At 32.7% G+C, this 24960-nt stretch overlaps 2 protein-coding genes and 1 non-coding gene across 3 annotated transcripts; 2 read left to right on the top strand and 1 right to left on the bottom strand.

Annotated features, from left to right (window-relative positions):
* LOC101256200 (calcium-dependent protein kinase 1) lies at positions 1 to 4958 on the top strand. The gene is made up of 8 exons (XM_004244574.5): positions 1 to 941; positions 1641 to 1784; positions 2339 to 2491; positions 2971 to 3086; positions 3195 to 3362; positions 3801 to 3928; positions 4000 to 4099; positions 4424 to 4958. Exons 1-8 carry the CDS (start codon positions 284 to 286, stop codon positions 4505 to 4507), a joined length of 1551 nt encoding a protein of 516 aa, XP_004244622.1. The 5' UTR covers positions 1 to 283; the 3' UTR covers positions 4508 to 4958.
* Positions 4959 to 6550: 1592 nt separating this feature from the next.
* Positions 6551 to 16188, top strand: LOC101255904 (uncharacterized). The gene is made up of 12 exons (XM_004244573.4): positions 6551 to 6782; positions 7673 to 7788; positions 9758 to 9787; positions 9889 to 10025; positions 11189 to 11368; positions 11451 to 11514; positions 11617 to 11724; positions 12833 to 12986; positions 13767 to 13856; positions 14132 to 14187; positions 15258 to 15315; positions 15627 to 16188. Exons 1-12 carry the CDS (start codon positions 6701 to 6703, stop codon positions 15797 to 15799), a joined length of 1248 nt encoding a protein of 415 aa, XP_004244621.1. The 5' UTR covers positions 6551 to 6700; the 3' UTR covers positions 15800 to 16188.
* A 763-nt stretch (positions 16189 to 16951) lies between these two features.
* Positions 16952 to 17035, bottom strand: TRNAL-CAA (transfer RNA leucine (anticodon CAA)). Its single transcript has one exon. It is a non-coding gene; the product is annotated as a tRNA-Leu (tRNA).
* Positions 17036 to 24960: the final 7925 nt, after the last annotated feature.

The following is a 24960-nucleotide window of genomic DNA, read 5'->3' as shown; positions in this document are numbered from 1 at the left end:
AAGAAGTTGCTAACTATTTCATATATACTTTGCGGTATGAGAATATCAAATAAAATCGGACTTTTTTTAATAACAATATCTCACTATGATATTTAAATAAATATATGTTCTTTGCAATAATATTTTGATTTATAACTCGAAAAATATCCAAGAATCGATATACTTCGCGAAAAGGTTAATTTTGTCATTTCATGTTATAAGTAAAATGTTGAGTCTTCAGACCACAGGGCTTAAATATCTCAAAGTTTGACTGAAAAGTCCTCACAAACTCAAAAAAAAAAAAATGGGCAACTGTAACAGCTTATCTTCCGACCAAGCCACCACCACTTCCGGCGGCGGCGGAGGCGGCGGCGCTCCTTCAACGCCGTCAACCACCGGTATCAGAATCATCCCTTCCTCACAACCACCGCCTCCACGACCACTCTCCGGCATCGGCCGTGTTCTCGGCCGGCCAATGGAGGATGTCCGGTCCATCTACATTTTCGGCGGCGAACTCGGCCGGGGTCAATTCGGAGTCACCTACTTAGTTACTAACAAAAAAACGCGCCAGCAGTTCGCGTGCAAGTCAATCGCTACACGGAAACTCATCAACAAGGACGATGTCGACGACGTCCGCCGTGAAGTTCAGATCATGCATCACCTTACCGGTCACCGGAATATCGTTGAGCTTAAAGGAACTTTCGAGGATAAACACCATGTTCATCTCGTCATGGAACTTTGTGCCGGCGGCGAGCTTTTTGACCGGATAATTGCTAAAGGACACTATTCCGAGCGAGCTGCTGCTGGAGTTTGCCGGCAGATGGTAACTGTTGTTCACAATTGTCATTCTATGGGAGTTATGCATAGGGATTTAAAACCTGAAAATTTCCTTTTTTTGAGCTCCGATGAAACTTCACCATTAAAGGCTACTGATTTTGGACTATCAGTCTTTTTCAAACCAGGTATTATTCGATCACGCCTTAATTTTAAGCTAATTTAGGTCTGCAGTATGAATACTTTTGCTTTGTACATCACCACTCTGAAAGAAACTAAGCATCGTGTGTGCAAAGGCAGAGCCAGGATTTTTAGCAAGGATAACAACAACAACAAACCATTATATAGTCCCATAAGGGGGTCTGAAGAGTGTAGAGTGTACACGAATATAACGCCTATCTCATAGAAGTGGAGAGGTTGGTTTCAAAAGACTCTCAGCTCGAGTAACGTACATCAGAGTAGTTAAAAGAAAATACATAAGTAAAAAGGACATGGAATGTAATAGGCAAATCTTAACATAACATTACAAAAAAAATGTTAAGAGCTTGAAAGACAAGCAACTACAAGAAAAATGTTACTACTGATATGAATGAGGAAACAGTACAACGCATTAAACTACCGCCAAATCTATCCCGCATGAAAAAGAGATAATGCTCTACTGCCTACTAACCTTCTACCCTAATATGCGACCTCCGTAACCTCCTATCTATGGTCATGTCATTGGAAAGTTGGAGTTGAGAATCTTTAGCAAGGGGATTTAAAATATGAAAAAGTTAAGCATATGAATAAGTCAAAAGCTTTGTAAGATTTTTTGCTGGACCACTTGTTTACGGTTCTTTGGGATAAATTGGTTAGCTATTCAACCTAAAAGGCACTCGTGGCTGCAGGTGATGTGTTCAAAGACCTGGTTGGTAGTGCATATTATGTTGCTCCTGAAGTTCTGCGCCGAGAATATGGACCTGAAGCTGATATTTGGAGTGCTGGAGTTATTCTGTACATTCTACTCAGTGGTGTTCCACCATTTTATGGAGGTAATTTCATCTGCTACCTCTACAATTTTAGCATCAGAATTTTCTTGAGCTTCTTCATCATTAACAATTTCCTTTTCATGTCAGCATCAATAGACTATGGCGAATACTTGCATGCACCATCTAGCATCTTTTTATTTCCTTCATGCTAAAATATGAAAAGAAATTGAAGAAACATGTCATTCAGGAATTGTAGCAGAATGCCTGGAAATATTAGGAAACGCAATGAGATGGCTTAAAAAGTTGAAGACTTTCATACTTATCTTGCAGATGTATTTTTACAGCATTTTTTCTCCCATTTTTTTGATTTAATTTTTTTTATTTGAACAGCATTAGTTGTTCCTCTTGTAATTGCCGTAATGTCACAATATGGAAAAATTCAACTTACTTATATGGTATCTTGCATTAGTTAGTGTTCTTTTTAGTATCTGAACATCATAGTTTTCCAACTCGATATTTGCAATTGGCTTCCCGTAAAATTAGCAAGGGGATAGCTAAAATTTTGCTGAGCCTTTTGTTTCTAGTGCTGAATAGCTACCAGCTTTCTTTGTTCGCAGAGAATGATCAGAGTATCTTTGATGCCGTTCTTCGAGGTCATCTTGATTTTTCATCTGATCCTTGGCCTTCAGTATCGAGTAGCGCTAAAGATCTTGTTAAGAAGATGCTGCGATCTGATCCTAGAGAGAGGATTTCTGCAGCTGAAGTCCTAAGTAAGATTTAGCTTTGATGAAATTCTGTCATAATACACTGCAGAATGTCTTTCTTATATTGTCTCTATTTAGTATGATGATCTGTTATATTTATGATAAAGAGGATTGCTTTTATTTGTATAGCTGTAGCATCCAGAATTCCTTTAGCTAAGTAATAAGTCTATGAAGTCCAAAAGATTATCCCAATCAGCTACAGTAGCGAGTTTGTACGGAGACCCTAAGATAGTTCACATCTATATTTCAAAACATGGACTTACTCGGTTTTTCTTTCAAAGCATCCATGGGTTGTTTTCGTTCCACACATTCCATAGGAGACATGCTCATAGAACTCAATTTTTTTAAGGAATAACTCTGGTCCTTGCAATAACTCCTACTGGTAGGTTCTGGTACTCATAATTGATGGTTACAATACTTATAATCTCTTGAACGACCATTTCACACTGTACTATGACTGAATTAAATATTATATGCAAATGCAGATCATCCATGGATGAGAGAAGATGGTGATGCATCTGACAAACCTCTTGACATTGCTGTCTTATCTAGAATGAAACAATTCCGTGCTATGAACAAGCTGAAGAAAGTAGCACTGAAGGTCAGAGACGTATATTCCATGTTCTAATTCTTAATGAGTTAGGAAAATTTCTCTTCCTTTCATGTGTTTTGACAACTGCTCTGATCTTCCGTTTCCCTGAATTTGTAGGTAATTGCTGAAAATCTTTCTGAAGAAGAAATCATTGGCTTGAAGGAAATGTTCAAATCTATAGACACAGATGACAGTGGGACAATTACATTTGAAGAATTGAAAGCCGGTCTTACAAAAATGGGTACAAAGCTTTCAGAGTCGGAAGTCAGGCAGTTGATGGAAGCGGTATTTTCCTGGACGTTCCTTATTTTATGGTTACTGTTCCCTCTCTTTTTAGCTCATATCTCCTTCTTGCAATTATTCTTCATGTTCATTTTACAAATTTGGCAAGCAGTTGATAACTTGTTGAGATGTAAATATCTGAGAACTAAAAGCTTCTCGGTGAAGCGCGTGAACAAAAGATTTACGTAGTCCTGCAGAAACTCTTCATTTTGGTGATATGTACCTCGCTAAGTGGCCGTATTTCTTACCCATTAGCAAGTCCACAGCTCTAAATGGACTATGTGTAATTATAAGATGCTCCTGAAAATGATGTATATGTTCTCAATCCCCTTAAAATCATTTGACATAAAAAATGTTTGGCTTCAAAATACCTGAAGTGCGTGCATAGAGGGTCCTCATTAATGCATAGTCGATAATACAGATATTTGGTTGTTCTTCCAGGCTGATGTTGATGGAAATGGAACAATTGATTACCTTGAGTTCATAACAGCTACGATGCACATGAATCGCATGGAAAGAGAAGATCACTTGTACAAAGCCTTTGAGTATTTTGATAAGGATAAGAGCGGGTATGAAGCTATCCATCTGACCCTCTACATAGGGTTAACACTTTACTGTTTTCTAATCTTGGTTCCTTTAGGTATATTACAATGGAAGAATTGGAGCATGCGCTGAAGGAATACAACATTACTGATGACAAAACAATAAAAGAGATCATTGCTGAAGTTGACACAGACAATGTACGGTATCCTTTCCCTTATGCAAGTTTATATGATATTTCTATTTACAACATCTAAACATCTTATGTTTTTTAGAATTTTCTTGTTGGAGAAAAAAGGAAAAATACAACTGTTTAAGAAACTATTTAAGCAATGTGAAATGTTCCCCTAGGATTAAACAACCTTTCTCTATAAGAGGAGCAGGAACAACAAAATGATATAATACAAACCAACAAGTATATAGCTCATGTATTGAGAAGATATCCTTGGTTCATTAATAGCCGTGTGTGGTCGTGAATGGTTTCTTTTGGACTGTCATGGATAAATATTTTTAACCAATCGCAGGATGGAAGAATCAATTACGATGAGTTCGCTGCCATGATGAGGAAAGGTAATCCAGATTTTGTCAACAATAGGCGCCGCAGATGAAACACACGAAACTCATAAAGCACACCATTTGATTAGCACTGCTGCTCCTGTGAGTTTTTTCTTTTAACCATTGGAACCTCTATAAAGATCCAATTGACGTTCCCTGTTTTAGCTATCTGGGATTGTGAGAGTTTTGGCTCTTCATTCACATATCAAACAAAAGAAGTTTTGACTTTTTCGTTTAATTGGCGGTACGAGTTCCTTGTTTGGATTGAGGTTCTGATTTGGTGACTGGTTCAAATCTGAAAAAGTATTTTAATGTATAGTATACAATTGATATTGCTGATGGTATTGCTACTTTGGTTCATACTTCATCCTCTTTGAAACAAATGAAGAAAAGTTCATTTCCCCTCATATGTCATGTGTGCTTTTGAGCATTGTGTTCTTGTTCTGGAACAAGCAATAATTTTGTTAAGAGGAATGTATTTAATTGTCCCATATTTGGTAACAATAGTTTATCTCCAATTATGGGTATCCAGGGTGAGTTTTAGTTATATACACTGTCATTGTAGAATCATGAGGTCCCTCGGGATGCAAAATCACTAGGTGATTTCTTCTTTCTTACATAAAAAAAAAATAACCAAAAGTCATAAAAAGTATACATTAATTATACATTTATAACTTGTCAAAATCCATAGAAAGTATACACATATTCATGAACTAATCCATAGAAAGTATACACAAAAACCTGAATATATACTGACTATAAAAATATAGTTTATATATAATATGAACTAATCCTAACTACACATTATGATAAATTCAAAAAACAAAAATCTAACATAATTATGCATGAAGAATACGCATATAGTTTAATCTCGATCAACTCAAAAACACCTATAAACAATTTCAAAATTTAAAATATGAAATCCTCTTGATATGGAAAAATCATTTAAATAGATCAAAAAAATTTGATCGTATTCTCTAAAATTTTCAATCATTTAAACTTTTTCCAAAATCCCTGTTTTACGCAATGTATTGATCGATATATAACTTTACACGATATATCGATCGTATAAATCACTTTATGCAATGTATCGATCAAATACATCATTTTATGTAATGTATCGAAACGTTTTTGAGGAGTATCTGATTTCACCAAATTTAAGAATTTGTAATTTAGAAAATAATAGAAATCGAATAATTAGCTCTTTAACACTCAAATTCGTGAAGAAAATATTGAAATTGTGGAAGGCTCATTTTATTCACAATTGTCCTGCCTTTCCTATTTAGACCCCCAAAAAAAAAACTAGTTATGAAAATCTCGGATTCAATATTTATTTACATGTTTATTTATAAATGGCGTTAATTAAATAAGTTTAAATCATTCAATATTTATTGACATACTTATTTATAAATGGTGTTAATTAAATAAGTTTAAATCATCTTATTAGGTATAAAATAAACAAAATATATAAATAAGTATTCATAATTCTTACTCCTCTTTCTTCCTCTTCTTTTGTTGGCTATATATGCCCTAATTTCATATGTAACCTAATGGAGCATAAATAAAAGACTAATTAGTGTTAATTAGCTTATTATTATACCAAATTTGTCATCTACGTTATTTCTTTAAGGAAATTTAATACAAAAATATAATAATTATAATGTCAAAAAATAAAAATGTTTAGTCCAACATAAATTTTGAAAAAAATTATTTATTGCTACTCCTTTTACTAACCATTCGTTAGTCCTAAGCTCCGATCTCACTAAACCAGATATTTTTCTAGAGTTACCTCCTACTTCAATTATTCAAAACGGTAAATATCAAGAATTTTATATATTTTAACGATATTTTAAATTAGGAAAATGGTAAAATAAATATTCCTAACATTCCATTTTTAATTAAACTCAATCGTTTTAAATATTTTCAGGTGAGCTAAATATTTAGAATTTGAATAATAAAAATGATCTTTTAAAACAAATAAAAAAATTAATTAATTAGTGAAAATATTTAACTTATAATTAAATTTTAATACAAAATAGAGAATATCCAAATTACCATTTTGTCCCTTACCCTGCACCAATTTCAAAAACAGTATTATAGCTCCTCCTCCTCCATTTTTTTCTGCGCCGTTAAACTCTTCTTCTGCAATTTTTGCTTTAAAAGCTTTGGAATTTCTCTGCAAAATCCTTTTTGGGTCTCTATTTATCTCTTCAAAGCATTGAAATTTGTGGGTTTTACTCAAAAATATGCCTCGTACTACTACTGTGGAGAGCTCTGGATGCCCTCCTCTTAGAGCTTTGACGTTTGACATTCTTGGACTTATTAAAGGTAAAGATTTGAGCTATAATCTATTGTCTTTTCAATCAAAGTTTGCTTCTTTTTTTTCTTGCTAGTAATATTGTCCCTTTTTTTTTTTTTTTTTGATAACCATGGTGTTTGCACCTCGACTAATTCGACAAGTACATGCTACTACCAGCCACTAGCACAAGGCCATGTTCTTACTAAACCCCCTTTACTTAGCTAGAGGAATATTGGCTACTGGATAACTCTATCTACTAAGAGGCTTAGACAAGAAGAGGTCCCTTTTTTAGCTAGATCTTATTTTAGTACTAAAGGGTCGATTGGTGTGAGAAATAAAAGGATAATAATCTCGGAATAAATGCAGGATTGTTTTATTTTGCATTTTGTTAGGGGTATGAATTAGTGCTGGAATTATTTATCCCACTATTTGTACCAGAATGATGGGATAAGCTATCCCATGTGATATCCCAATCCATGAGTTAACTTTGTCTATCCCATCCCCATACCTAATAGCTCCTAAGAGTTTTCTTTTTTTTTTCTTAAAGTTTTCTTGGTGTAGTTATTGAAGGTAAAGATTTGAGCTTTGGTCTATTGTAGTTCTTGGAATAATTTAAGGTAAAGATTTGAGCTTTTCATCTATTGTTTTTCTATGAAGGTTGGTTCTTTCTCTTTCTATCTTTTTAGTAATTTTAGCAATAATATATTGCATCTATGCTGATAATTGGGTTTTCACATATATAGACCGTCCTTTTTTACATATTTAATTGTGGTGTTGAGGCCAGCTTGTGTGCATCTGACTAGTTTCATAGGGTACTAGGTAACTCTGTCTATGAATGCTGATACAAAAACATGGCCCCCTTTTAGCTAGAAATATTAGTACTAAGAGTTCTACTTTTGTAAAAAAAATCTTGGTGTAGTTGTTGAAGCTAAGGGTGAACAGAAGGAAGCTCCAAAGGTGGTGGAGAAATGGGGGGAACCTGATGCTTCGAGGTGTGTGCTTGCGGCGTCACTTGTTGACCGTGAATTTGACCCTGTAAGTTATCTCTGTGAATTTACTTACTGTAGTCTCTGTTACACATATATCCCATGATATGATGCGTAAAAAATCTTTACTCAACGCAATAGGAAATAATGAAGTTATTTTATTAATTGAAAAAGGTTGTTGACCGTGAATTTGACCCTGTAAGTTATCTCTGTGAATTTACTTACTGTAGTCTCTGTTACACATATATCCCATGATATGATGCGTAAAAAATCTTTACTCAACGCAATAGGAAATAATGAAGTTATTTTATTAATTGAAAAAGGTCACACAATGAAAAGAAAGAAATAATGAAGATGTTCCAGTATGATATTTATTCAGCGAATATGGATGTTCTTTTCTTTCACAGCGTTGGTCATCTTTTCTTTTATTAAGTAAACGATTTCAATTGTTACAAAAGTAGTATATCAAAACAAAGGGGTAACTGTTAGCTCCACTACAAATCTTAAATTAAGAGTCAAAGAACTAACAGAATTCAAAGAGGGAGTCTAAAGGGGATAGCTAAGCCCAACTATATACATACATGAGACATCTAACTTTAAAAGATTGATAGGTAGTTGATGTCCCATCAAAGCACCTTATATCCTTTCATTCCAAATATTCCAAAACATAGCAGCTGGTATCATCTTTCAGATTTTCTTGATGATGCTATCAACTTCCCACTTCCCAGCATCTCCACCTTTCAAAGGCATCCCTGATGTTCTGTGGGTGATCCATGTAAGCCCAAAAAGTGGTATAAGCATGCTCCCTAGGTCTGATGCCACTAAGCATTGTAGGATAAGGTGACTGTGTGATTCTGCATACTTCAGGCACGTACAACATTTATTTGCAATTTGATACCTCCATGCAGCTAAGTTGTCTTGTGTCAAACATGCTTCATAAGGGCAGTCCAGCTGAAGCAACTTTTCTTGGGAGGTAATTTCTCACTTTCCAGATTGGTTTCCATGGACAGTGGTCTGTGATTGGATTCTGTGGACCTAATGTTAGTTGGCTGCCTCTCTGGAAACTTCTCTCTCTTGCTTCTCACCACTTGAATTGACCTGGCACTAGGTTGTCGATAGTAACACTGTGAAGTGTTGCTAGTAAACTGACAAGCTCCTCAAAATTCAATCTTGTATGTTCCTTCCAAGGATTATGCTCCATGAATTCCCTTCTCTGTTGTAGTGTATTTTTGAGTGTGTTTCACTGACTTCTGGAATAGGCTGGGGTCTTCAGTCATTAGAGCAGTATTCCCCAACTACTTGCCCTTCCAGAATTTGATACGGTGACCATTTCCTACTGCAAGATAATGGAATTTTTAGAACTCCCATAAATTGCAGATGCTTTTCCAGACAACCCATATGGTTCTCTTGAAATATTTAAGCTCCAGTGATTTAGTGCTCCATGATTGGCTATCATAACTTCCTTCCATAAGCTTTGCTCCTCCTGTGTGCATCTCCATAACCACTTCGTTAGTAGATATTTATTGTGCAAGGCTAATTCCCGGATGCCTAAACCATGTATCTTCTCTGGCAATTTCTCAGCATTGGACTTTAGATGTTACTTCCTACTTAACAGGATGAGTAGTTCCTTTCATTAACTCAACACTCGAACCAGAAAGAAAAATGTGTAGAAAGAGAGAGATCATTCCATTCATGCCTTGGTTCCTGCATAATGAACTTTAGGAGCGACAGCTCGCATGAACTATGGATATTACATTCTGTACTGTATTAAACATGTCTTTCAATTGTACAAGTTAAATTCCACTTAACATGTCACATTGAATCATATTCAAATTTAGCATGGATGTAGTAAAGGATTTTTTGAAAGTATTTAGTCAGTGTAATGCAGTATAAGCTATTAAAATAAAATGAACTTAGATATTCGTCTTCAAGTGGTTGTGTAGTCCTTGGGTGCTTACTGCTGCTATAAAATACTTCAAAAATGAGGCATTTGACTTTATTCTTTTGGTTTGTTGTAGCTACTTGGTGTAGCAAGGAAAAGCGGCAAGGTGAGGCTGTATCTTTGATCAAAGTTAATATAATATGAAGCCATGTATTTTTTTAAGAGTTGAGCCTTATTTTTGCACCCTTTACTGCTTTTATACTGCAGATTGAGGTTCTTAGTCCAGTCAATGGAGATGTTCGTGCATCCATTTCAATTGAAAGTCAAAATCATCCAGGATCGACAGATAATTCTATTGTTGGTTTGCATTTATTCAAAGGAGAAAGATTGGGCTCATCATCAAGGTATTATCTTATCCTGCTTTAGACAATACGAGCAGGAAATGTCTAATTAATCACCTTAGTTATATTATGGAATAAGCAACTAGTAGAAGTAGACATTGTTAGACTCTTCCTAGCAGCGTGCAAATGGTACAGAACTTTTCAAAATGTGGGTTAAAAGACCACTTGTGAATTGGGGGCCCGCACCCTATCCCATCAGCCTAAGCCTTGATTGCACCTCAGACATGCCTGATTCGGATATACTAAGAACTAGGACATGCATCTTTGACACATTAAGATGCCATAACTCGACTATCCAACTCGTCGGAAGTACGAACCACTCAATAAAGAATCTCAAGCCAAATTGGATCAGGTTCAGTGCTTGGATTAAAAAATGTTGCTAAACAGCTTGGCCCTTCTCCTTTTTTGAGACAAGAACTTGGCCCTTCTCCTTTGGCGATTCAAATATTTGAATACTTATTTTCTCAAATGCTTACTAGACTATCCTGATTTGTGTGCTATTTACTCATAAATTGGCATATTCCTGAAATTATTTGGCTCTTAGATGGGACGTGGTGTGGTTGTGATGTCCATATATAATAACGAGGGACAGCATGTTGTCTTTATTTGTTGTACATATGAGAAAGAGGAAAAATAGTATAATGCAACAGCCAAATGTTATTGCTATTTCTGATTTTAGTGCATGTTAGCAAGATCCTTGGCTAGCTAGTGAGGGATATGAGACTAATGTGGATTTTTTATTACTCCTGTGATGTAGCTCAAATATGAACCTAACATGGAATATGAGTTTATACCCTCTTATCTCATTTTCGTTATCCATGAATTGAGCAACCTCTTATGAATATCCCTACACAAATGTAGTTAATAAACTTCTTAACTGTGCCTAGAAGATAGAGATATAGTTGATGGTTACCTGATTAACATTACATAATCCATAATACCCAAAGTTGACATTGTTGATGGTAGTGATCGGAACATTTTGTGTTTGAAAACAGTTACAAACTACTGGTTAGTGACTAGCTTTGTGAGTGCTGTGCTTGCAATGTATTGCCCTGCATGTGGCTTTGAAGATGGAGCTTGCTTGGGCATCTGGCATGCATTTATGAGGAACTTTCCCCATATTAAATTAGGCTCGTTTTCTGAAATTCTTTCTTATGCATGTATAGGTCATGCAACCTGCTCACATGCACAAGCAAAGGACAAGCAAACATGACATATGTTAAAATGTCTGAATCACTTGAAGATTCTGGTGGTGAAAGTACTCAAACAACATGGAATGTTTGTGGTTCAGGCAGTATTTTGTTCTGTAAGGTAGATGCAGATGAAAGCTATGCATTGTTTGGTGGGTGAGTATCATGATACAAGGTTCTGGGATATAACATTGATGGTGGGAATATCAACCTAATGAAATTTTCTTTGATATATCAGGAAGGGTGTTGAGGTTAATATCTGGGATCTGAGCCAGTGTGCTAAAGTTTGGTCTGCAAAATCTGTGAGTTTCACCATCATTCTCTTTAGCATTTTTCTGTGTAACAAAATAATGACTGGTCTTTGTTGCACTTCAAGAATTTGACACATTGCATCCTTATTCCAGCCAGCGAAAAACAGCCTCGGCATATTCACCCCAACTTGGTTTACATCTGCAACTTTCTTATGCAAAGATGATCACCGCAAATTTGTTGCAGGCACTAATAGTCACCAGGTATTTTTTCTTAGCTAATTGGTTGGCTCTAATAAGCTTGATCTTTTTTCTTTTGTATCAAGAGGGTAATTTTGGTGCAATTGCTTCACAGTTTCTTTTCCTAAGAAGAGCTTCGTGTAGTTTTCCTTATAACTGTCTTTTGACTAACACATCTAAAATTTATCTGGCATTTCTGAGGCCATAAGAAAAATTAGGCTACTTTTTTCTTGCAGTGTGTGGATGGAGAAGAGGAGGTGGGTTCTAGAATAACCCAATAAAGGTGCAAATGGGTGAGCTGATTCAAGTGTTGGATGTGCTTATAACTTTCAGCTCTCAAAAGTCGGAACACCACAAAATTCCATATGTTCTACACAGACTACTCCAGTCAATTTTAGTTCTGAAATGAATATGGCCAGCCTACTAGTCCATTTGAACCATTTTCCTTCCTTTCATTTCTCTCTTCCTACATGATGCCATTTTTCCGCTCCAGAATCGGTCACCACTTGTGCTGTGTCATTACCTGGTTTCAACCACCATCCTCGTATCTCATTATCTACTTTTGAGACCCTAACTCTTACCCAGTACTAGTACACTCAAATCTCTAGCAGTGGGAAAGAAGTCTCAAAGGGGGTGGAGATTCACTCAATTGCCTTGTGTAATCTGCCAAAATAAACAAGCTCAGCTAATCTTGAACTTCAGCCCACGTCGTCACCTTGCAAATCCTACTTTTCTTATTCCCTAGAAGTTTTTTGGTTACAGAGATATAAAGTGTCTGAATTTCTTCAGATTCCAAAATGTCATACCATCTTTTACGCTAGAATGCTCTTTGCTCCTTTCAGCAATAGCCAGTTGGTACATCTTGAAGTTAATGGAGAAGTTTATTGTTTTTAATTGCAGTTGGTTTGTTTAAATAGCATAATTGCTTTCAGCCTATTAAATAGACTAAAAATTGATCCATATAAGATCCACATGCACCCGTTCTGTTAAGTAGTTTCACCTGCGGAGCCTTATTTAGTTTTCTCAATTTATTATGATATGGCTCATTTTGTGTTTCAAATTTGTTGCTGATTTACCTGTCAAGAGAAATTATTGCCGATTAAACTGTCTGTACCAACTTGGTAATTTGTAGGTGCGTCTTTATGATATTTCTGCTCAGAGAAGGCCAGTTGTTTCATTTGATTTTCGTGAGACCCCTATTAAAGCTGTGGCAGAGGATGAGGATGGACATACGATATACATAGGAAATGGGTCTGGCGATCTTGCTTCTTTTGACATCCGCACAGGTAAACGGCTCTCACTATAGTTATTGTTGTTTGTGCTGTCGCTATACTAATCTTCATATATCATACTTTATTATTTGAGGAAAAAGAGTACATTGATAAGGGCAAGACATCCTTAAAATAATAGTTAGACTTTTAAAAAATTATTGAAGATATCGCTATAAGAAATTTATTATTATGCATGTTCATATCCACATTGTTTCTATCCAGATCTAAGTGTGTTCTCTCATTTGATTCTGGCACGGAACTTGTATCGGTTATGAAACTAAGATAACTCATGTACGTATGTATGTACGTGGTGAACAGAACACATAAATTCATTCTTGTGTTTCTTCTAGGAATAAGATTTTGTGGTTAACTTGACCACTGTACTTTGTATGTAACTTGGCTAACTTATTATGAGCTCGTCGTGTGTTAGAATATCTAATGTGGGTTATGATTTCAGTTTCACATAAGAAGTTCCTCGCAGACAGATATTGTTTATCAGTATTATTGATGAATTTTTTGCTCTTGTTTAAATTCTTAGCTTTTACTCTTGCATCTCTTTCAAACCATTTTCTGGAAAACAATTTTCTTGATCTGAGGGTCTATCGAAAATAGCCTCTCTACCCCAAAAGGAAGGGTAAGGTCTGCATACACCCCACCCTCCCCACGCTCCTGTACATGATTCTTGTTCTTTATGATAGTTAAACTTGTTAGTTCATGTAGTGATTCAGATGTCTAGACTCATTTAATTCATTTTTGTTATGGGTCTCAAGCTTCAAGTGCATCTTTTTGTTGTAGGGAAACTTTTGGGATCCTTCTTGGGGAAATGTTCGGGAAGTATAAGATCCATAGTTAAGCATCCAGAGCTTCCAGTTATAGCCTCATGTGGTAAGTATTTAAAATCACAGTTGGCTTCTTTATATCGTGATGCACTTCGTCGGAGGTCCGTGTATATATAGCAGTTTTGATCTCGATGTATGTTTCTTAAGATTTATTGTATAAAGATATAATCTCTTCATAGAAAATCTGAAGCTTTTTAAACCCCTCTCAAATTGTTTTAGCTCTGGAATATTGGATCACACGTCTCTTCATAGAACTGAAGTTATGTTTCTTCTATTTTGTTCCTCACTAGCTATTAACTTGGAGAAATTACTTTTGAATAGGATTGGACAGCTATTTACGCATTTGGGATGTCAAGTCACGACAACTTCTGTCTGCGGTATGTTGTTTATCTATACTGTACCTTTTTAAGAACTGAATGGACAATCCAATAGACAGCTACATTTCTGAGCTACTGCTTCCTTCAGAAATGAGTGACTGTTGATTGATCCTCTCTTTTCAAAATTCAGTGAATTGCAATATTTTGCACTTAAACTCAAATATGACAATGGCTATTTGTGATGGTTCAACTCTTAGGTCCGTCTGAGTTTAAAAGTCAAGATACCATATAGAAGTATAGACTACAATTTCCGATCCTTCCACATTAGACTAAATTAAAACTGAGTTTTTGTAAGGTTTCTAGATATTCTTTTCTAATGATCCCGATGGAATCGTGAATTCATAACACTTCTTTTGTGCATCTTTTGGTGAAGATAATAGTTTTAACATAATATGGCGTTTGCTAGACGTAGCCCTTCTGCCTAATGTGATGATAATTATTGTAATTATTGATTGAGTTCAATTCTTAATGTGCTTCGACGCACATCTATTTCTCCCCTCTTGCATATTACAAAGAAATATTTGGCGGGTGCGCTTAAAGACATTCAAGGTTTAACATGTGCTGCTTACCCGTCATGAATTTAGGATCAAGAGTACAACAAAACAACCACATACCCTGTAAAATGCCACAGGTGAGTCTAGGGCGGGTAGAGTGTACGCAGACGTTAACCTACCTCGTGGAGGTAGAGAGGCTGCTTATGGAAGACCCTCGGTTCAAGTAACACATATCGAAGTGGATTTAAAAGTATTTAGGATCAAGAGCGTGGAGTAAAATAATTCTTTAGTGTGAATTTGGATGAGTATTCCTTGTATTTTTAACAGCTAAAATCTTTGGCTGTGAATCACAGAGAATGAATTGAATTTATTCTTCCATGGTTACAGTTGGGTAGATCGAGGGGCCAGCATAAAAATAGTTGAACTATGAACAGAAGATGTATTTCATATAGCCAACTTTTAACTGATTTGTGATTAAGCATAATTGATGAATGATGAATGCACGTCTTTAATTTATCGTAAATCGGTAGAAGAGAGGACTCTCTCAAGTACCTAAAAGCTAAAATGTGGATGCAGGTTTTCTTGAAGCAGCATCTAAACAGTGTTGTATTCGATTCAAAATTCTCTACAAGAGGTATGCTTTTTGTTTCCTTGTTTGCCTTCTTTTATGGCCGAAAGAAAAAGTTCCTTTTCAGGGTTTTCTGGGAACAGATCCAGTGGAGCCTGTAGCTTTGAACCCCCGACATTGTGGCTATGAACCACAGCATTGGAGGTTCAAATTACTCCTCGCCCACAATCGGCCCAAGGGGGAAATACCTCCCCCTCTGGGGGTAGGAAAATCATGATCGGATAGCAAACCAAAAGCTAGGGAACTTGAGTGTGGGTCTTTTGTGGAACTGGAACGACTATTCATTTTACTTATTTACTGTTTTTATGCTTGTTCAGAAGCTCAGGTACCTCCTCAGCAACACGATACAGATGAAACATTACAGACGGAAGAAGAGGAAGAGAAGACTGTTAAACGCAAGAAGGCATCAAAAGAACACAGCGGAAGCAAAAAACTGAAGACCAAGAAAAAAAGTAAAAGGTCGAAAGGAGACAGTAACGACATTGCCTAATCGTATTGCTTTCCAAGAATCCCTTATTATCGACACATCTCTAATGCACGAGTTCAGCTAAAAGGATACCTCAACATACACTAGAACATGGTGAGATGATTAGTGTGAATTCATGGCAGCATTCGTCCAAGTTAGAAGAACTCGGGAACACGAGTGAGTTCTTTGTTAAATATAAGCTAGCTAGTTGAAGGCGGGCATACAACAGCAATTATGACTCGATCCCAAACAGGTCGGGGTCGGCTTTTTGAATCCTCAGTGTTCATGTGTTCCATTAGCTTAGGTCTCACATTTCAATATAGTGAAGAACTGAAATACATATAGCCTTTAATTGCTTGCATATGTTTGACAGTTTTGAAGTTTGTTTATGGAAAAATTACATTAGTTCAAAAGTAGTGATGTTATTTCTCATTTTGGTGGATTTTATTTTATTGAAAAAATATTTTCAGATTTTAGATTGTGTGGGACTCGTAAAATAGGATTAAGTCAAAATCATCAAAGGGTATAGTGGGATTAAAGAGATCCTTACACGCTTAATCAGAGGTTTGGGTTCAAGTCCTTGGAAATGGACCAAATATTGTCAAGGCGTATTTACCTCGTTTTCCGCTATCGAGTCAACTACCAGATAATTATTTTAAAAATGCAAAAAACTTATAATAACCCAAGTAAATGAGTTATCTTCACCTTTAATAATAAAGATTTTGGGTAAGTTTTGAATAGAAAATTGAACACCTCCTTCTTTAATGGATCTTTTGCAATTAGAATCAAGATTAATCGGGCTTAAAAATATCGGATACTATAAGATTATACCGAAGTATGATAGATTAATAGTTGTAGTTGTGAGAAAATGATTAAAAGTTTAATATCGGATACTATAAGATTATACCGAAGTATGATAGATTAGTAGTTGTAGTTGTGAGAAAATGATTAAAGTATAAAAAAAACGCCTCCCTCTTTAATGGATCTAGAATCAAGATTAGTCAGGCCAAAAACTATCATATACTATAAGATTATACCGAAATATAATAGATTAATAGTTATAATCATGAGAAATTGAATAAAAGTATAATATAAGATTATACGAAATATAATAGATTACTAGTTATAGTTGTGAGAAATTGATTAAAAGTATAATTAAAAAAATAGGAAAATAATTGTCAGAAGTGGGATTTGAACCCACGCCCTCTTACGAAGACCAGAACTTGAGCCTGGCGCCTTAGACCACTCGGCCATCCTGACAAGATTGGTGAGTTCAATCCCAATTGAGGTATAAGATATATACAAAATATAAGATTTTTTGTAAAATCTTTTTATATGAAAAGATAATAAAATATATATATATATATATATATATAAAGACTTTGAGAAAAAGGATATGACTTTTATTTCTATATATATGTTCTTTTTTGTGAAATAATTCCTCAAATAAAGAAGTTGATAAGTAATTCAACAAGAAGTTGTATAGATAAGGAATTAGTCAAGGTTATTCGTGTATCATAAAGAAAACCTTATAAATCAGAGATTTTGATATCATTTTAAACTTTCAGTATAAGTAGAAAAACATGTCGTAACAACAACTTGAAATTCATATCATCAATATAAGAATCGGTCAATAATTCACATGACTTATATTTAATCAAGCATAGCTGATTAACATTATAACGACGTTATATTGTACTTACACTAAATAATTTTTCAAACACGTTAATACTTTTATATGCGATTTCAACTAAGTAACATAAATTTGAAAATTCTAAATAACCATAGTCCTTAATTGACAGTTAAATGAAAATTAAAGAATCCAATGTTTTCTAATTTTTTTTTTCTTTTGAGTGCTAATTTATATATAATCCGTTTATAATAATGGAAGTTATAACTTTGGTACTTTCTAATTAAAAAACACTCAATTAATTAAATCTTAGTACATAGGAGACAAAAATAATAATAAAGTTCTTACATATACCAATCCTATTATAATCTGAACTAATTATACAACATAATAAAGTTAATATCTCATATGGTCACTCAATTATGCATTCTTCTCTCAGAAAGTCATTCAACTTTCAATTTTCACTCAAAAATCACTTAACTATGCACTTTTTTCTCAGAAAGTCACTCAACTTTGAATTTTAACTCAAAAGTCACTCAACTATCCACTCTTTCCTCAGAAAGTCACTCAATCTATTAAATTATTTTTTTAACTAAAATTTGTTAATATTAATTATTTATATAACAAATCAAAATTTTTTAAAAACAATTTAATAGATTGAGTGACTTTCTGAGGAAATAGTGGATAGTTGAGTGATTTTTGAGTTAAAATTCAAAGTTGAGTGACTTTCTGAGAAAAAAGTGCATAGTTGAGTGACTTTTGAGTGAAAATTGAAAGTTGAGTGACTTTCTGAGAGAAGAGTGCATAGTTAAGTGACCATCTGAGGTATTAACTCCTACATAATATAATAATTAAACTGAAATATCTTATCCATATATATATATATATATATATATATATATATAATAGTCAAAATTTTACAGCTCCAACTATAATATCACATGTTTGAATTTAAAAATTACACGCTTCAAAATCAAATAAAAATTATTGAATTTAACGTAACTAAAGAGAAACTTTCCTCTCACAATTAATATCCTTAACATCTTGTCTTTGTATACCTACCACCATATCACAATTCATCCTTATATCAACACTCTTCTTAAACACACCTAAATTAACCTTCCCATTAATATTTGTAGACATACTTATCGATAACTCCCCCGCTATCAAATCGCTCGTTAATCGAGGAATCGCGATTAATTTTTCAACCATAACCACGATGATCACGTTCATACTAAACGTCCGTCGAGCCCTAGCGGACCCTCGTGGGAGCATGGCTTCCGCGATGATTCTATCGTTATAAATCAAACTAGCAGTCGCAGGGTTAAACTTAAACGATACCGCGTTAGGATTTTTAATAGAAATATCAGCGGAAACGGTAATATTCATATTGCTTTGAAGATTGGAACTACTGGTAAGGGAACTCAACCCCTCGAATCGGATCGAGTTCATCCTTATCGTTGGATCTTTCACCTTGAAAATCGTGAGCGCGAGGATCAAGATAATGATACCTATGATTATCGTTGTGATACCACAACAACCACAACATTTTACACACCTCCTCCTACGAAGTTGCTTTTTTGATAACTCTGTACTGGATGTAGACGTGTAATTAACACCTTCTTCATTTTCGATATGTATACGATGTGATGAAGGTGCCAAAGGACGAACTTGATCTCTAGATGAATTTGGAGATTGTGGTGGAGACATTTTTTTTTTTTTAGAGATTTTATCAATTGGAAGATTGATAATTTATTTTGTGTACTATGATATTAAAAGATGCATTTATTATTTATATGACTATAGTGTATGTATTAATTATATTAACCGCGTTAGCACGACTTTGAATATTGACTTAAATGTGGGACATGTGATGTAATTGTGTTGAAATTTTTTTTTTTCCTTTTAAATAATAAATTTAATAGTATTTATTACTAATAAAATTATATATATAGTCATGGAAGCTTCTCCGTTGAGAAGTATTATTATTAGGCCAAATACATAAATATATCTCTAAATTTGTTCGGTTTTTTTTTTCCGAGGTATCTCAACTATGTCATTTTTCTATTGAATCATTGAACCGCCGATAGTTTGTTCCTTTTAAACAAACACTGTTGGCTGATGTGGAATCAAATTTTTGAAGGACATTGACAGAAGATACATATGTTGTTCCAGAACTCATTAGTCCAATTAACAGTGAAAATGTTCGAGAATAATAATGTTTTAGAATACATTAGAATACAAATGAGACTAACATAGTTTGTGATCATTCTTTAGTAAAAAAAAAATTGCAATACGAACACAATCGAATGCATTTACAATAGAATAGCTGATCAAAATCAACTAATGATGTTTAAAAGGAACAAATTATGGGTGATTCAATGATTCAATAGGAAAATGACGTAGTTAAGGTACCTAAGGAGAAAAACCCAACAATTTTAAGAATTTGTTTATGAGTTCGACCTTATTATTATTATATTTGCCAACAAAATACATTAGGGATATCTTATAATTGCATTTTATTTTGAAACTTCTACATATCTTTGTAGGAAATAAAGATGGATTTAGATTATCTAATTAGTGCATATTTTATTGTGCCCATGAAACTGGAATTAATTAATTAATTTCTTTCATAACATGAGCAAGAAATAGACTAATTAATCACTTTAACAGACTTTTGATGTAACTAGAATTAAAAAAGTCAAGACTTTAGAGATTTGAAAATTCTAGGTGGTGTGCTATATACTAGAAAATAACATTTTAATCCCTTAATTGTCAAAACTAACATGCTAAGACTCTAATAATAAGTGGAAATATACAAATAACAACAATAACAATTCTACCAAAAAAATAATAAAACAACAATAATATATTTGATGTAATATCACAAATTAAGTTCAAAAAAGATAATATACAAATAACAACAATAACAATTCTACCAAAAAAATTAAATAAAAACAACAACAATATAAATAAGGTTCGAAAAAGATAATATACAAATAACAACAATAACAATTCTACCAAAAAAATAAATAAAAATAACAATAATATATTTGATGTAGTATCACAAATAAGGTCCGAAAAAGATAATATACAAATAACAACAATAACAATTCTACCAAAAAAATAAATAACGATAATATATTTGATGTAGTATCACAAATAAGGTCCGAAAAAGATAATATACAAATAACAACAATAACAATTCTACCAAAAAATAAATAAAAATAACAACAATATATTTGATGTAGTATCACAAATAAGGTCCGAAAAAGATAATATACAAATAACAACAATAATAATTCTACCAAAAAAATAAATAAAAATAACAATAATATATTTGATGTAGTATCACAAATAAGGTCCGCAAAAGATAATATACAAATAACAACAATAACAATTCTATCAAAAAAATAAATAAAAATAATAATAATATATTCAATGTAATATCATAAATAAGGTCCGGAAAAGATAATATACATGTATATATATTTATTAAGGGATAATGCTCAAGTACCCCTCAACCTATGCCCGAAATCTCAGAGACACACTTATACTATACTAAGGTCCTATTACCCCCTGAACTTATTTTATTAATAATTTTTTACCCCTTTTTAGCCTATGTGGCACTATCTTGTGGGCCCAACGATGATTGACTTTTTTTTTTCAAACTAGTGCCACGTAGGCTAAAAAAGGGTAAAAAATTACTTATAAAATAAATTCAGGGGTAATAGGACTTTAGTATAGTATAAGTGTGTCTCTGAGATTTCGGGCATAGGTTTAGGAGGTACTTGTGCATTTTTCCATTTATTAATAGAAAGGTTATTTTAATATGCACGGTGTACCCATGACTTTATATATTTTAATGTGAATTAGTGTTTGAGTTAAAAAATTTATCTAAGAGATTTAATTAAATAAAATTTTAACTATGCGAAGAAGTCAAAAAAGAATTATTATATAGCAAAAAGTAATAATTTTATTTTATATATAATATATATAATTTTCAACGAAAGTGTTTTGAATAATTTAAAAAAATATATAATCTATCTAGGTTCATGATGTAAATGCAACCGCTATTTTAAATATTAATAGATGATGAGTCGTGATTTGAAGTGTGTATATTTTAGGATTATAATTTTTTAAAATTACTGAATTTAAATTAATAATTATATTATTAAATTATTTATAAGAAAAATAAATTACGTATATCTCGAGTAAAATTAAGTTATTTAATTTAATAAATATTTATACATAAGCGTTTTTAAGTTATGATCATGAAAAATATAATTTATTAAGTAACGATATAAATTATTTCATTAGTCTGTTTAAAGAATAAAGAATATAAAAATATTTCTTTTAGAGGAAAATTTTTTATGAAAGAAAGTATTTATTAGACAATTTTATTTCAATGATCCTATTAAGATTTGCATACTTCAATTCTCATCAGGTCTATTTTGATTATGGGAATGATATATATTGTAATCATATAGTACCTTTGAAAAAATTTTAAAATTTGGGTTATAAATTTCAATGAAGAGTCTATATTTTGGTGTGCTATTCTTCTAGAATGGCTACTACATAGTTGTAGATTTTAAAAAGAAAAGAAATTGCGTAAATTCTGCCTTTTTTGATCCCGTGTAGGCGCTTTCCAGAGGTGGAATCTTCTAGTTCTTCCTATTTGACCCGAAACCGATCGATCTAGCCATGAGCAGGTTGAAGAGAGCTCTAACAGGCCTTGGAGGACCGAACCCACGTATGTGGCAAAATACGGGGATGACTTGTGGCTAGGGGTGAAAGGCCAACCAAGATCGGATATAGCTGGTTTTCCGCGAAATCTATTTCAGTAGAGCGTGGTTCACTTGAAATTGTTTCCTTCGTTTAAAAATGAATGTTTCTGTTTCCTTTTCAATTTGTTTCAAGAAAAATGTTCCTTAACTTTAATTTTTCACGTCATTATAAAATCTATATATGAAACTATAATTTTACTAGCACAATACATTTAATATTTAAAATTTGGAACTAAAAAGCTAGAATCATGAATTCGTCTTTTATATATAAAAATAGAAATTTACTCTTCCATCATGGGATCCTTTTATCATTTCTTTGTCAAATATTACACTTGATATTGTTTTTTTATTATTATTTAATAAGAGATAAAATAAATAAAATTAATATTTTTGATCCCAAATGTTGATTTAAGTTTTTTAAAGTAGTTAATATGAATAAGTAAAATATATTAATCATTATTTTGGCGTGCAATATTAATTTCAAGTCTTATTAATTTATATGTGTCTCAGAAATTCTTATTTTGAGTGGGAGATCTTTCGTACTAAAGACGATATTATTATTGAGGTTCAAATTCAAAAATTTTAAATAAAGGAAAAATAGTATTTATAACCTATCAATTTATTTAAGCAATCGTTGTATTTATAACCCCCACCCAACTCCCATAATAACCCTAACCCCACCACCTAAAATAACATTTATTTATGATTTGTTTATATCGTTCATAAAAATAATATTTATTTATGATTTATCTATATCGTCCACAATAATTATCAATTAATAGGTTAGTTAAAATCGTGAGTTTTGAGTAAGTGACCATGATCGTAAACAGATTAGTATTTGATGAAACTAACAAATATGATTTCAGAAAAAAAAAATGTATCTATGATTTGTCTATGTCGTCCATAAAATTTGTCAATTAATGGGGTTAGTTAAAAACATGATTTTCAAGAAAGTGTACATATATATTACTCGCGAACAAATTTGTATTTTGAGAAAACAACAAATTTCATTTCAAAAATAAAATTTATCTATGAGTTGTTTATACCGTTCATAAAAATTATCAATTAATGAGGTTAATTAAAAGCGTGATTTCGAGTAAATGTGCAGATATATTACTCGTGAAGACATATGTATTTGAGAAAACGAACAAATTTCATTTCAGAAATAAAAATAACATTAATCTATGATTCTTCTGTACCGTTAATAAAAATTATCAATTAATGGGGTTAGTTGGAAGTGTGATTTCTGATTGAGTGTGCACGTATATAATTTGTGAACAAATTTGTATTTGAGGAAACGAATAAATTTTTTTCAGAAGTAAAAATAACATTTATCTATGATTTGTCTATACTGTCCATAAAAATTATCTATTAATGAGGTTAATTAAAAGCGTGATTTCCGAGTAAATGTGCACGTATATAACTCTTGAACAGATGTGTATTTGAGGAAACGAACAAAATTCATTTTAGAAATAAAAATAACATGTAACTATGATTTGTCTATATCGTCTATAAAAATTATCAATTAACAGGGTTAGTTAAAAGCGTGATTTATGAGTAAGTGTGCATGTATATTACTTGTGAACAAATTTATATTTGAGGAAACGAAAAAATGTTATTTAAGAAATAAAAATAACATTTATCTAAGATTTGTCTATACCGTCTATAAAAATTATCAATTAATGAGGTTAATTAAAAGCGTAATTTCCGAGTAAATGTACACGTATATTACTCGTGAGCAGATGTATATTTGAGGAAATAACAAATTTTATTTCAGAAATAAAAATAACATTTATCTATAATTTGTTTGTATCGTCCATAAAAATTATCATTCAATGCGGTTAGTTAAAAGCTTGATTTTCGTGTAAGTGTACATGTATATTATTCGTGAACAAATTTTATTTCAGAATTAAAAATAACATTTATCTATGATTTGTTTGTACTGTCCATAAAAATTATCAATTAATGAGGTTAGTTAAAAACGTGATTTCCGAGTAGTGTGCACGTACATTACCCGTGAACAAATTTGTATTTGAGAAAACGAACAACTTTCATTTCATAAATAAAAATAACATTTATTTATGATTTGTCTATACGGTCCATAAAAAGTATTTATTAATGAGGTTAATTAAAAGTGTGATTTCGAGTAAGTGTGCACGTATATTACTCGTGAACATAATGTGCATTTCAGAAAACGAACAAATTTTATTTCAGAAATAAAAATAACATTTATCTATGATTTATCTATAATGTCCATAAAAATTATCGATCAATGGGTTAGTTAAAAGTGTGATTTGCGAGTAAGTGCGCATGTATATTACTCGTGAATAGTTTTGTATTTTAGGAAACAAATAAATTTCATTTCAGAAATAAAAATAACATTTTATCCATGATTTGTCTATACTGTCCAAAAAAATTTTATCAATTAATGGGGTTAGTTAAAAGCGTGATTTTCGAGTAAGTGTGCATGTATTTTACTCTTGCACGGATTTGTATTTGACGAAACAAACAAATTTTATTTCAAAAATAAAAATAACATTTTTATCCATCATTTGTCTATACCGTTTATAAAAATTGTCAATTAATGAGGTTAATTAAAAACGTGATTTCCGAGTGAATGTGCACGTATATTATTCGTGAATTGATGTGTATTTGAGAAAACGAACAAATTTCATTTCGGAAATGAAAATAGCATTTATCTATGATTTGTCTATATCATCCATAAAAATTATCAATTAATGGAGTTAGTTAAAAGCGTGATTTATGAG

The sequence above is a fragment of the Solanum lycopersicum genome, chromosome 8, assembly GCF_036512215.1.
Source record: "Solanum lycopersicum chromosome 8, SLM_r2.1".
NCBI lineage: Eukaryota > Viridiplantae > Streptophyta > Magnoliopsida > Solanales > Solanaceae > Solanum > Solanum lycopersicum.
This window is presented reverse-complemented; position numbering and strand designations above follow the sequence as displayed.

Excerpts from the sequence above, each read along its gene's own strand:
- LOC101256200 (XM_004244574.5), top strand. The coding sequence starts at position 284 with ATGGGCAACTGTAACAGCTTATCTTCCGACCAAGCCACCACCACTTCC. Across the intron at positions 942-1,640 it reads ATCAGTCTTTTTCAAACCAG|GTGATGTGTTCAAAGACCTG; the intron begins GTATTATTCGAT and ends TCGTGGCTGCAG. Across the intron at positions 3,929-3,999 it reads TTTGATAAGGATAAGAGCGG|GTATATTACAATGGAAGAAT; the intron begins GTATGAAGCTAT and ends TGGTTCCTTTAG.
- LOC101255904 (XM_004244573.4), top strand. The coding sequence starts at position 6,701 with ATGCCTCGTACTACTACTGTGGAGAGCTCTGGATGCCCTCCTCTTAGA. Across the intron at positions 9,788-9,888 it reads TAGCAAGGAAAAGCGGCAAG|ATTGAGGTTCTTAGTCCAGT; the intron begins GTGAGGCTGTAT and ends TTTATACTGCAG. Across the intron at positions 10,026-11,188 it reads AGATTGGGCTCATCATCAAG|GTCATGCAACCTGCTCACAT; the intron begins GTATTATCTTAT and ends ATGCATGTATAG.